Below are 12073 nucleotides of genomic sequence, written 5' to 3'. Positions count from 1 at the left end.
ATACGCTTTTTAAAACATGCTGTTTATTGCACCTCAAATCAAGAAAACCGTATACAACATTGTATAACTCCAACTAATCAAAGCATGTATTATGTATGTGTACAGGATGTACACAAAGTATTAAAGGCTTCAGTTCCCTGACACATGCACTTTTGTTAAAAGTACAGTGCAAGTAAAAATACACATAATCTACTGAAATGCACATGAAGCAGACAGGAGCTTGATTATTAAGGTTTTCTCTACAGATGAACAGAAAGTAAACTGTCTGACACTCAATTTATCTGTCTCAGAAGGATAAGGAGCTGATTGAGTTGACTGTTAGAATATGAACCTGTGGTTCCTGGAAGAATAGGTATTTCATACTTGATACTTTCTCCATTAAGCTATTACCTGCTGAAGGCTGGAAGTTTTATTTCTGTGGAATGTCTTTTCCAATTAATGGAACATCCAGCCACATTGCATAACTACATTGGCTTGATTTTTCCCCCCCTTAAAATGTAAAATAGTAAATTATGACCATTTGAATATCAACATAGTTACTGCAACCTTCTCTCCAGCTTGTCAGACTTGGATATCTTCCTGTTCCAGTTAATCTAAAATGCAGTTTCCTTTTCCTGACCATGTCTCTTGCTTCTCAAATTTCTGTATTTTCCTGCTATATAGTTCCTGCTATTTTCCTGTATGAAGTTCAAGCTTCTCTTCACCTTTATGGTTCTCAATAATTTCACCCTGGTCATTTTTTTGCCTTCATCTCCTTCCACTACCTTCTTTGGTGCTTTCTGCACCACCTGATAGGTCTGAAATACCTTTCCCATTAATAAACAATAATCTCCCCTCAACTTCTGTATCAAGAAAGTACTAAAGCCAACTGTGTCTCCTCCCCGGTCTTGTTTTCACTTGTGCCTTTAGTTGATGAGCCCTTTGGTAGAGGCATGTTATGTTTGGCAGTGATCCATTTATAGTAATATTTAAAGGATGAACACAACTAGGTTTCAGAATAATAATGTGGATCACATTTTGCTGTGGTGGTGGTGGTGGTTCAGTCTGTCTGTAGATTCAGGACAGAATTGCCGTTCACATTGGGAAGGTTTTCTTCACAATGAGGGAAGCTAGTAACTTGTTTTAAATGAAAGTTTATATTTTATAATAACCCCCAGCCCCTTAAAACAACCACCCAGCAATGAGTGATACCAGAAAGTTGACAGTGGTTCAAGCACCTTCATACCTTATGGGTGTGATCGTTCTGATTATTTTAGCTTCTCCAGATTAAGTATGGAGGTTTGTCTCCTTTGTCCACCGAGCTCTTGTTGAGAATATCAAAGTTTTCTTGTATGACCAATCTGAGATCAAGTGGGGAAAAAAGCAATGTAATTGTCTTGAACTCTGTCCTTAGTGGTCCACATTACATACACAATCCTGTACTGATCCATCAGATCAGACGGTGTTCGATTGACAACGGTAATTGAAGTAACTTAGACTTCTGAACAGTATTTGACTTGATATCACGACATTCTGATTTAAAAAAATTAGCACTATACAAAACCAGTCCCATACATATTTAATGGATTAATAACATGTTAACTGATGGCTCTCAAAGGAATTGAAAATGGGGAATCGGAGTCCAATGGCAATAATTCTAGTGGAGTCCCATAGGAATCTGGTTTTGGTCCAATACTATGCACAAGAATGTAAGAATGGCCATACTGGGTCAGACTAGTGGTAAATATAGCCCAGTGTTATGTCTTCCAACAGTGGACAGTGCCAGGTGCTTCAGAGGGAGTGAACAGGACAGGGCAATTTTAGTGATCCATCCTATTGTCTAGTCCTAGCTTCTAGCAGCCAGAGGTTTAGGGACACCCAGAGAATGGGGTTGTGTCCCTGACCATCTTGGCTAGAAGCCATTGATGGCCCTATCCTCCATAAGCTTACATAATCGTTTTTTTAACCCAGTTTTACTTTTGGCTTTCACAACATCCCCTGTCAGAGTTCCACAGGTTGACTGTGTGTTGTGTGAAGAAGTACTTCGTTAGGTTTGTTTTAAATCTGCCGCTTTATTAATTTCATTGGGTGACGTCAGGGGTAAATAACACTTTCTCCACACAATTCATGATTTTTATAGACTTCTATCATATTCCCCTTCAGTCATCTCTTTTTTCAAACTGACCAGTCCCCCAGTCTTTTTAAACTCTCCTTATATGGAATCTGTTCCATACTCCTAATCATTTTTGTTGCCCTTTTCTGTATTTTTTCCAATTCTAATAATCTTTTTTAGGATGGGATGACCAGAACTGCACACAGTATTCAAGGAGTGTGCATACCAAGGATTTATTTAATGGCATTGATATTTTCTGTCTTATTATCTATTCCTTTCCTAATGGTTCCTAACGTTCTGTTAACTTTTTTGACTGCCGCTGTACATTGAGCAAATGTTTTCAAAGAACTAGCCACAATGACTCCAAGATCTTTCTTGAGTGTTGACAACTAATTTAGATCCCATCATGTTGTATGTTTAGTTGGAATTGTTTTCCAGTATGCATTATTTTGCATTTATCAGCATTGAATTTCATCTGCCATGTTGTTCCCAGTCACCCAGTTTTGTGAGATCCCTTTGTAACTCTTTGCAGTCTGCTTTGGATTTAACTATCTTGAGCAAGTATTCAATATCTTTATCAATGATCTGGAAGAAAACTTCATTGTTGGTAACGTTTGTAAATGACACTAAAATCAGTGGAGCAGTAAATAATGGGGACAGGTTAGTTCTTTAGAGCAATGTGGATTGCATGGTAAGCTGGGCTCACTCAAACATGTGTTTGCAGCTAAATCCATGCAGGAACAAAGAATATAGGTCACTCTTACAGGATGGGAAAATGTATTTTGGGTGACTGTGATTTGAAGAAAAGGACTTCAGGGTCATGGTGGATAACCAACTGAATGTGAGCTCACAATGCAATGCAGCTACTTAGAAAGCAAAGGCAATCCTTGGCTGTATATGCAGGGGAATATTGAGTAGAGTAGGAAGAGATGTATGGCATTAGTGAGACCATTACTGGAGTACTGTGTTCAGTTCCGTGTCCATGCTTCAAAAAAGGCAAATTGGAAATGATTCAGAAAAGAGCTACAAGAACAATTCAAGGTCTGGAAAATCTGTTTTATAGTGGGACATTAACGATCAATCTATTTAGCTTATCCAAGAGACGGTTGGATCCGGATAACTTGATCACTGTCTAGCTATCTTCATGGGGAGAAGATTTCTGATAGTCGAAGGCTTTTTAATCTAGCAGACAAGACATAAAAAGATCAAATGGCTGGAAGCTGAAGCTTGACCAACTCAGATTTGAAGTGAGGCACAAAATTTTAAGTTAGAGTAATTAGCCATTGGTGGATTCTCTGTTGCTTGAAGTAACTAAATCAAGACAGAATATCCTTCTAAAAGATGATGTGGCTGAACCAGAAGTTATAGGTTTGATGCAGGAATCAGCTGGTGAAATTTTATGGCCTGTGTTGTGCAGGATGTCAGCACAGATCAAAAAATATGGTCTTTATGGCCATAAAATCTATGGCAATGGTGGTGTTGGCACCTAGCAGCCATCTCTGAAAAGTAATTTTTCTTCTTCGAGTGGTTGCTCAGGTCCCTTCCATCTTAGGTGTGTGTGCACCACGTGCCCCATTGCTGGAGATTTTTCTCTTGTATCCATTGGGCCACTCTAGCGCCCTCTGGAGCTGCACGCTTATGCGCTGGTATAAGGTGTCCTGCTGGCCCCGCACCCTCGCAGTTTCTTCTTACCACCCATGGTGGTCGTTGGAACAGTCTTTCTTACTTCAGAAAGGCTTCTTCCTAGTGGTTTTCAGACTTTTTCTACATTTGTGGTTGTCATAGTGTAGTGTATATAGTTTCAAGCAGTTTTAGTGTATATATTTAGTGTGAATAGTTAGTTCCTATTGTAGAGGGACTTCTTCGCCCCAGGGGCTGGGCCTGCCCCAATCCCCATGCTTCAAGCCTTGTGCCTCTTGTGGCAAGCCTATGTCCGTGAGTGACCTGCACTCCAGCTGCTTAAAGTGCCTGGGCAACACTCGCGTGAAGGACAGGTACCAGATCTGTTGGGACTTCAGATCCTGCACCAAGAAAGAGGGGGACATCAGACTGAAGGTTATCCTCATGGAAGCTGCCCTCAGACCGGTCTCAAAGCCAAGCCGCTCCGATTTGGCGCCGAGTACTTCGGCGTCGATGTGAAGTGCTCCCCCGGCACTGAGCTCTTCCCGTCACCATTCTCCATCTCCAGTGCTGAGGAAGAAACATAAGAAGCAGCACACTGAGAGGGCGCTCATTGGTGCAGAAGAGAGGCAAGTGGCGAGAACAGAGTTTAGTGAGACCCATGCTGGGCCACTCTTCTACCCCCGGACCAACGCCAAGGGCATTGAACCTGGTGCGGGACCCTACATAGACACAAGGAAGCCAGCATGGTGCTAACAGACTGATGGTACCATCGACCCCAGAGGCTTTTCAGGCGGCTAGGGACCTTCTCTCTCTTCCGGTTCCGCCAACCCCAGTGGGGCACCTACCAGCTCCAGTGTCTGGAAGCAGGAGGGAACAGGGTGCGTCAGGCACCTTCCTGGCACTGGGTCCCCCAGCACCATCTAGGAGCAAGCCCTACCTGATCCCAGCATCCCTATTTCTGGCATGCCACCAGTCCCCAGATCCCTGGCACCATATAGAGGCAGAATTGGGTACCACTCCACCGTTGTCGCCGAGAGAAGAATCCTCTTCGGAGTCCAAAGGGAACCTTATGTACCGCCGCAAGCCACCAACAGTACACAGCCTACTCTCCACCAAGCTTCAGTGCCAATCATTCAAAGCTGAAGCTAGTCCAAAATAATGGCAGCCTGATTATTAAGTGGAGATAGCTTGTCCTACTGCTGCTTCATGAAGTGCTGTTGGTTTTGACCCTTTAAAGCTGTAAATGGCTTGGGTCTGAGTTACCAGAGGTCACCTCTTTCATTGTGCCTTGCAGCTGTAGGTGAGATCAGAGGCACTTGAGCTGGAACTCTCTCTGTATATGTCTTCAGTCCCGGAATGTTCTTCCCTGCCCTTTACTCTGCCAGAGCCTGGATTTGTTTACTTTTGAATGTGCTGGAAAGCTCGTCTCCGTTTCTCAGACATTTCACAAGAAAACAGTTGGAGGAGATTAGTCATAAAGTTTAAGGTCAGAAGGGATCACCAGATGATCTAGCCTGACCTCCTATATATCACAGGCCACCAGCACTCTCACACTAAAGCCAACAACCAAAATTAGACCAAGTATTACAGCCCACAGGAGACTGTGTGCCAGAGGCAGAGAATAGGAGGGACTGAGGTACACTAATGCCTAAAGCCTGTGCAATGGCAGGGAATTATGACTTCTGTGTCTTTGCAGAATTGGTAACTATAATGAGCTGGACAGTTGCTGGTATTTAGATGGTAGGCTAATGCATTTTGGAGGGTATTGAAACCTGAATATTCTTGGCTCTTCTTGCTTCCAACCTGGAGATGAAATTAACACAAATGTAATTTGGATATCAAATGGTATGCAGAGATTATATTTTCTCTGAGCAAGGTTTTTTTTTCCTGCCTTCCTTCTGAAATTCTCATTAGTGTGATTATGGCCACTTATTTGCAGTGCCATGTATCTCTTGAAATTGAGCCATTTTTAAATAGAGTTGTGGCTTTCAGGACTCCTTATTGTAAGTATCTTGTTATGAAATCAAAAAGCTGTACTCAATGTTTTCAAAGTATGTTTTGAAGGGGAAGAGGTTCCATGCCTCCAAAAATTTCAGAGCTACTCTTACTAAATTAAAAATAACAATGCAAAAAATTAATGGGAAATTTCTTCTTTAGAGCTCTGAGTAATCTCCTCGTGTACAACCAACAAAGAAATGGTGTTATGCCTAGACTGAAGGCAATCATAGGGTGACCAGATGTCCCGATTTTATAGGTACAGTCCTGATTTTGGGGGCTTTTTCTTATATAGGCACCTATTACCCCCACCCCCATCCTGATTTTTCACACTTGCCCTCTGGTCACCCTACAATCACAAGAGATGAACAAGAATGTCATTATGCCTGAATCTTATAAAAGTGAAAACTGTGCTTATGTAACAAGCCAACAATGTGAAGGAAAAACTCAAACATTGATAGCAGATACTTTTAAGGAGTTCAGCTTGGTATTTTAAGGAACACCAGATATAACAAAAACATTTCAATTCTTTAAATTCTGTTAGCTTTCTATTCTTGGTTTTGTCCCAGTAAGGCCTCGATTGTAAACTCCTCGGATCAGGAACTGATGTTTTTTCTCTGTTTGTACAGCACCTAGCACAGTGGAGTCCTGGTCCATGACTAGGGCTCCTAGGTGCTACAGTTATACTTTTAAAAATTTGTTTGTTATTATTTGTAACCCCTGTCTCTGTACAGTCAACAGCAGGAGCATCGTTACTGGCAAATGCCTCACCTCTGACTCTTATGACATCACCCCTGTCTGTAACCAATCAGAATGTGACGTCTGCACCATTGACCCCTTTTGGGATGCTGGGTGGCCTTGTTCCTGTGACTGTACCCTTCCAATTTCCCTTGGAGCTGCTTGGCTTTGGGACGGACACAGCTGGAGTAACAACCACCTCGGGATCTACCTCAGCGGCTTTCCACCACAGCCTAGCTCAGAGTAAGCGAAACTAGTTATTCACACTGCAATCTAATTCAGCGGTAACTGCATCCTTCCTTACTTCTTACTTTGCGAACTCAAATTGGGAAGGAAGTGATGGAAACACCATTGCCTGAGTTCCTTTAAAGTTGGACTGGGCAAAGTACAGTGTTATAATGTGTTACATAATAAGTCTCTAGTTGTGTATGATTCTAAAAAGTAGTCACAATTTTCTTCAAGAAGATGACCAGCACTAACATGTTCATAGTATACAGTAGGATTTGAACTTGCTTTTTGTATTCGTTTGTCCCACCTTTTTAGAAGAGAGAACACAGTTTTATTAGAGCAGTTTCTGTGCTATAAGTTTTACAAAGCAATGAATCAAAAGACTGGTAATGCAAAGACAGTTGGTCAAGGTCACAGGTATGCTCCCCTCAGTAGCCGCTCACACAGAGCGTCTGATACTAGAACCATTTTTAACTGCAAAGGGGAATGTTGACCAGGACAGGATTGATTATCTCCTAGTGTAGAAAAAGCCTTTAGATTTTCCACTTGGATTATTATTGGAGGCAATAGGACCTTTCTGTGTACTGAAATAGTCCAAAGGATTGCATTTCTAACATGCCCCCTGCTCGGGTACTGAATAAAACACATGACTGAATGGACCAACTTTTGGTGATGTTAACCCATTGGCCCTTTATTCCACATGTGATAGTGCTATCATGTAATTCTTGATATCTCATTTAAGGTTTGGAATCTGTCTTAAAACAAGTAATGGGAATGTGCTGATGTGCATATACTTATTTATGTAGTGCCCATCAATATAGCTCTGAAAATAAGAGGCTGCTTTTTTTAAACATGACCTTCTTCTTGTATACATTGGGTTTGAATTCCTGCTTTTTTCCCTCAATCTTTTCATTTCATTCAGATTTACTGAAGGGTTTGCAGCCAGGTGCCCAGCATGCAGCGACGCTGTCTCATTCACCTCTGCCTGCTCACTTGCAGCAAGCTTACACAGGTAAGGAAATCCTTTCCCCTCCTTCATTTCTCAGAAGTTAAAAACCTAAAGGCCAAATTTATCTTTTTGGCCTGAGAATTTATCTGGGCTTCAGCTTCCTTGCTGGGGACCAGATTGATGATGATCTGAAGATAACGAAGACAACAAAGGAAGTGGCTGGAATGTTCTCAGGTTGCAGTAATGGCAAATGGTGCACATGCTATTGCAGTTTTGTGTGGAAGTGGAATGGTGGGTCTTTCATGCATAAGTTGTCACTGCCATTGCCTCAAAAGGTCAAAAATCTTGGAGGTAGTGAACTTTCTTGCACTGGAAGCTAGAGACCTAAGATTGCAATGAAATAGAATTATTAATACCCAGTAAATAATTATTTTTTTGGTTACAAGATGAATGAGGGACTTATTTGAGGAGCTATTCTTCCCCTTTGGAGGTGACGCTGAACTTCCATTTACCAGCTTCTTGATTTTTCTTTAATTCCTTTGTATATGTACAACACCTCATACTTTCAATAGGATGAGCAGGTTGAAAACTCCTGACAGATTAGCTTAGACAAATATTGTCCCTTCTGAGAGGATTAGTTTATTGGGTTTTTTTGTTTTGTTTTGTTTTTTAAGGCAGTATGGTCTAGAGCAGCGGTTCTCAAACTGTGGGTTGCGACCCCGTTTTAATGGGATCGCCAGGGCTGCTGTTAGACTTGCTGGGGCTCAAGGTCAAACCCTGAGCCCCACCTCCTGGGGCTTGGGCTTTGGCTTCAACCCTGGGCAGCAGGGCTCAGGTTACTGACCCCCAACCCAGGACTGAAACCCTTCGGCTTTGGCCGCTCCCCCTGCCCATGACAGTGGGGCTTGAGTGGGCTCAGGCTTCAGTATCCCCTCCTGGGGTCATGTAGTAATTTTTTTGTCAGAAGGGGGTTGCGGTGCAATAAAGTTTGAGCACCCTGGTCTAAAGCAGTGGTTCTCCATCTTTTTTGGACCATGTGACAGGGTGCTGGGCAGGAACTGCTGAGCCAGCCCTCAGTCACGTTAGCTCCAATTAAGGGAGGTAAATTGGAGCTGGCTAGAGAAACCTGTGCCTGATTGGCAAAGGGGAAACAGCTGCCAGCCTATTAGCCTGTGGCTATATACAGGCTCAGAGGAAGGACGGACGGACGGAAGGGGGGAAGCCAGAGAGGGGTAGCTCTTCCCTTGTGGGTGCTGAGGCTAAGGAGTCCTCAAGGCTGAAAACCCCAAGCTGTATAGGGTGAGAAGGTGGTGGGATTGCACCCTGTAAATAAACTGCACCGGTGATTGCTGAACCTAAGGATCTCTGAGTGGTTTTTGGATCAGAGCAGAGGCAGGACCAAGGGGGGCCCTGCTTTGCCCTGTTACAGTCCACAAGCTCAGTATGGCTGAAAAATCATTCCACAGTTGTAAAGGATTGTGCAATTTAGGACATGGAATTTCCTTGGCTACTTCATGAGTTGTGGCTCAAACAGGGAGTGGGAGTCTGAAGTGGGCAGAGTGGAGCTGGGGGTGTTCTTTACTCCACCCACACAATGCTCAGCTCCAGGGGTTTTAGGAAGTGCTGTTTCAAGAGCCTGTGAAAACAGTTCAACCTTTCTTAATCAACTGTTTGCAATAAGTTCCATAGGTTGATTTTTATATGCTTTATTGCAAAGAGTGCTAGAGAGACCTGAGGGTTAGACTTAGCACTCTCCCAAACAACAATTTAGCTGTTACTTCAAGAAAGAATAGTGTTTTCTGCTGAGTGTTAAGCATCAACTATTATAATGTAAATTAAATAAGCTGGTGAGAAGATAAGGGAATCCTCCACCCCATGAAGACAGCACATTTTAGTAGTGTTTGAGCTTGGCATCCTCACTTTAAATTTATTTTTAAAAAACAAATAGAAACCGCCCACATCCTGTAGACAACTTATCAGTCAGTCACAGCCTTTGGTACAAACAAGTACGTTCATTTACTGCATGTCACAGTTGTGCACTCTCACTAGCTGCTGGAATTCACCTATTCAGGGCATCCAACAGTATTCTGCAGTGCAGGTTGCTTTATTTATAGTGTAACTCACATAATCACAAGAGAACTTTATACCTGTTTCTTTGTTCCTCTTCTTTCCCCCTTCTACCCCCACCCCCAAATTCCAGATGGAGGCCAAAGTAAAGGGGACACTAAGTTACAGCGGAAAACCCAGTGACTTCTGGATGAGCACGGGAGCATGAAGAGGTTCTGATTGGCTGATGGAATCTGCCCGGTTGGGAAAGTGCTTACATGGTCACAGGGCTGCTGTTTCTGTCAATGTTTACATACTCTGATCCCAAGCACTGTGGTGAGAGGAAAGAAGAAAAAGAAAATACTTGATCAAATAGAGGAGGAAAAGGAGGAAAGGCTTTCATGCAGATTGATCAGAGTTTGAGCTTACCTAAAGAAACTCAGCCTTTTAAAATCTATTCTGACTGGCAAGTTTCAGTTGTCAAACCCACAGTGGCACAATGTTTACTTTCTGGGTAATGCCTAATGATAAGGAGGAAGCATGAAGAGAGATGGAGTAAATTTCTCCATCTATCCTGGGAGGTAGGAAGCTATCCACTTTAACAGTTTGAAGGTCCCTGCAAAAGAATATAAATGGGCCCTGAGTGTATCATATGGTTGTGGACCATATGTAGTGCAGACCAGAGATGGTCTCTGCTTCGGCACTCTGTGGCACGAATAAGAGTAAACTTTCCTCAGATAATTTCTGATACAGACATTTGTCCAACATTACCTCTTTGGAAAAGCCTAATGAATACAGGCCCTGTTTGGTTTTGTTGGTCCTGTGGCTAAAGCAGTCTCATTACTCCCCAGGCAGAGCTCCCTTTCAAAGAGAGAATCTCCCTGTTGGAGAGGCAGGAGAAGAGTAAAGAGGGGTTTCCATTAGTCTCTACTCCCAATTTAATTTTAGCATAGAGTGATTGGTATTTAAAGAAAAAAAAATTCTGTCTTTTTTTACATAAAATGGAATCTAAATTTTGTTTCAGATCAGACAGCATTCTTATCTCCCCACACCTAATTTTTTTGGAAGATGAACACTATGGTTTTCCACCCTTAAACTTGCTTCATTTCTTCAATTGGTTCTCCTTGTGTATCTCTGCTATTTACAGTGTAGAATCTACATCCTTCTTAAAACACAAGGGCATTTCCTCATCCCTGCTGGATCCGTTCTCTCTTCCATCCAACTACTTTCAAAACCTAGACATGGTAGTAAACCCTTCAGCTAAGGAGAACTGGATGAGGCTTACTTCAGAGCCAAGTTATACTGCTTCAAGCATTAGCCAAAGAGGAATCATTCAAAAGTGACCTGGGGTGCCTTTTCTCCTCCTGGGGCTGAATGTGTTGTCTCTTTAGCATTCCCGGCCTCTGCTGGCCTGGGGTACTCATGACCTGAACTCTGCCCTGCATGGTAATACAAGACAGCAAGGCTGGCTTTCATTTTTGGATAGCAATATATTGGGTAGTCCATTTGTATATTTAGGAAACATTTAGCACACATTGCACTTTTGACAATAGGACAGAAGAGGTTCTTAGATTAAAACTTTATTGTTGAGTCCCATCTTTCTATAAGTGGAAAGAGAAGCATGGCAGAAATTGCAACGTAAAAGTAAGAAAGTATGGGATCTTCTGATCTGGAATATCACAATTTCTGATTTGAGGCCCTTTCTCTTGCAAACCCAGTATATTCCTGTGATCAAAGATACTGGAATTCTAGTCTGTCTTGAACTTTCCAGTAGTTCTGATCTGAGATTGTACTTATGACTGATGGTCACCTCACACCTTCCAAGTACAAACTTTGATCTCTGGCTATTAAATCTCTAGTGTTTTTGCTAGACCAACTTTTAGCTTTCCATTTTCTTTGACATGTGAACTATTTTTCTTAAGACCAGACAACAATTCTTTTTTCTATTTAGATCTCTTTAATTTTATATATATAAATTATATATAAACATGAATTTAAAATATATATTGTATATATCATATAAAAATAAATAAATGTTGGGTTGAGCCCAGCAATAAAGGATTTTGCACAAGGAATTTCTGTAAATGACACATTGAACCAAAATAAGATCCATTAGGTTTTGAATTTCACCCCTGTGGCACTAGGCAAATTGTGTTTTTCTGCTAATGTAAATGTTCTGTAGGTGGCATGTTGGCTAGACAAAATTACAACTCTTAGCATCAAGGTTAATTTCAAAAAGGGTGTATATATTCATACAGACCCTGGCATTCCTACTCAGATGAAAATTCTCCAAGGCATAAGATTCCATTAACTATTCCGAGGGTAGCATCTAAGTTTTTTGCTTTTATGTGATCTTTTACCTCGGGAAGGGAGGAAGGAAGCAGATTCTGTGAGGCCAGAAT

The 12073-nt window shown here is 41.9% G+C and overlaps 1 protein-coding gene across 1 annotated transcript in view; it reads left to right on the top strand.

The window, feature by feature from the left end:
* UBN2 (ubinuclein 2) overlaps positions 1 to 10388 on the top strand; it is a 94675-nt gene extending 84287 nt beyond the window's left edge. Inside the window, exons 15-17 of the mRNA XM_024213112.2 lie at positions 6445 to 6691; positions 7599 to 7688; positions 9826 to 10388. Coding sequence (XP_024068880.1) covers positions 6445 to 6691; positions 7599 to 7688; positions 9826 to 9875 — 387 coding nt within the window. The 3' untranslated portion in view covers positions 9876 to 10388. The remainder of the gene's footprint in view (positions 1 to 6444; positions 6692 to 7598; positions 7689 to 9825) is intronic.
* The last annotated feature ends 1685 nt before the right edge of the window (positions 10389 to 12073 follow it).

The sequence above is a fragment of the Terrapene carolina genome, unplaced genomic scaffold, assembly GCF_002925995.2.
Source record: "Terrapene carolina triunguis isolate 2854851 unplaced genomic scaffold, T_m_triunguis-2.0 Scaffold1018, whole genome shotgun sequence".
NCBI lineage: Eukaryota > Metazoa > Chordata > Testudines > Emydidae > Terrapene > Terrapene triunguis.
This window is presented reverse-complemented; position numbering and strand designations above follow the sequence as displayed.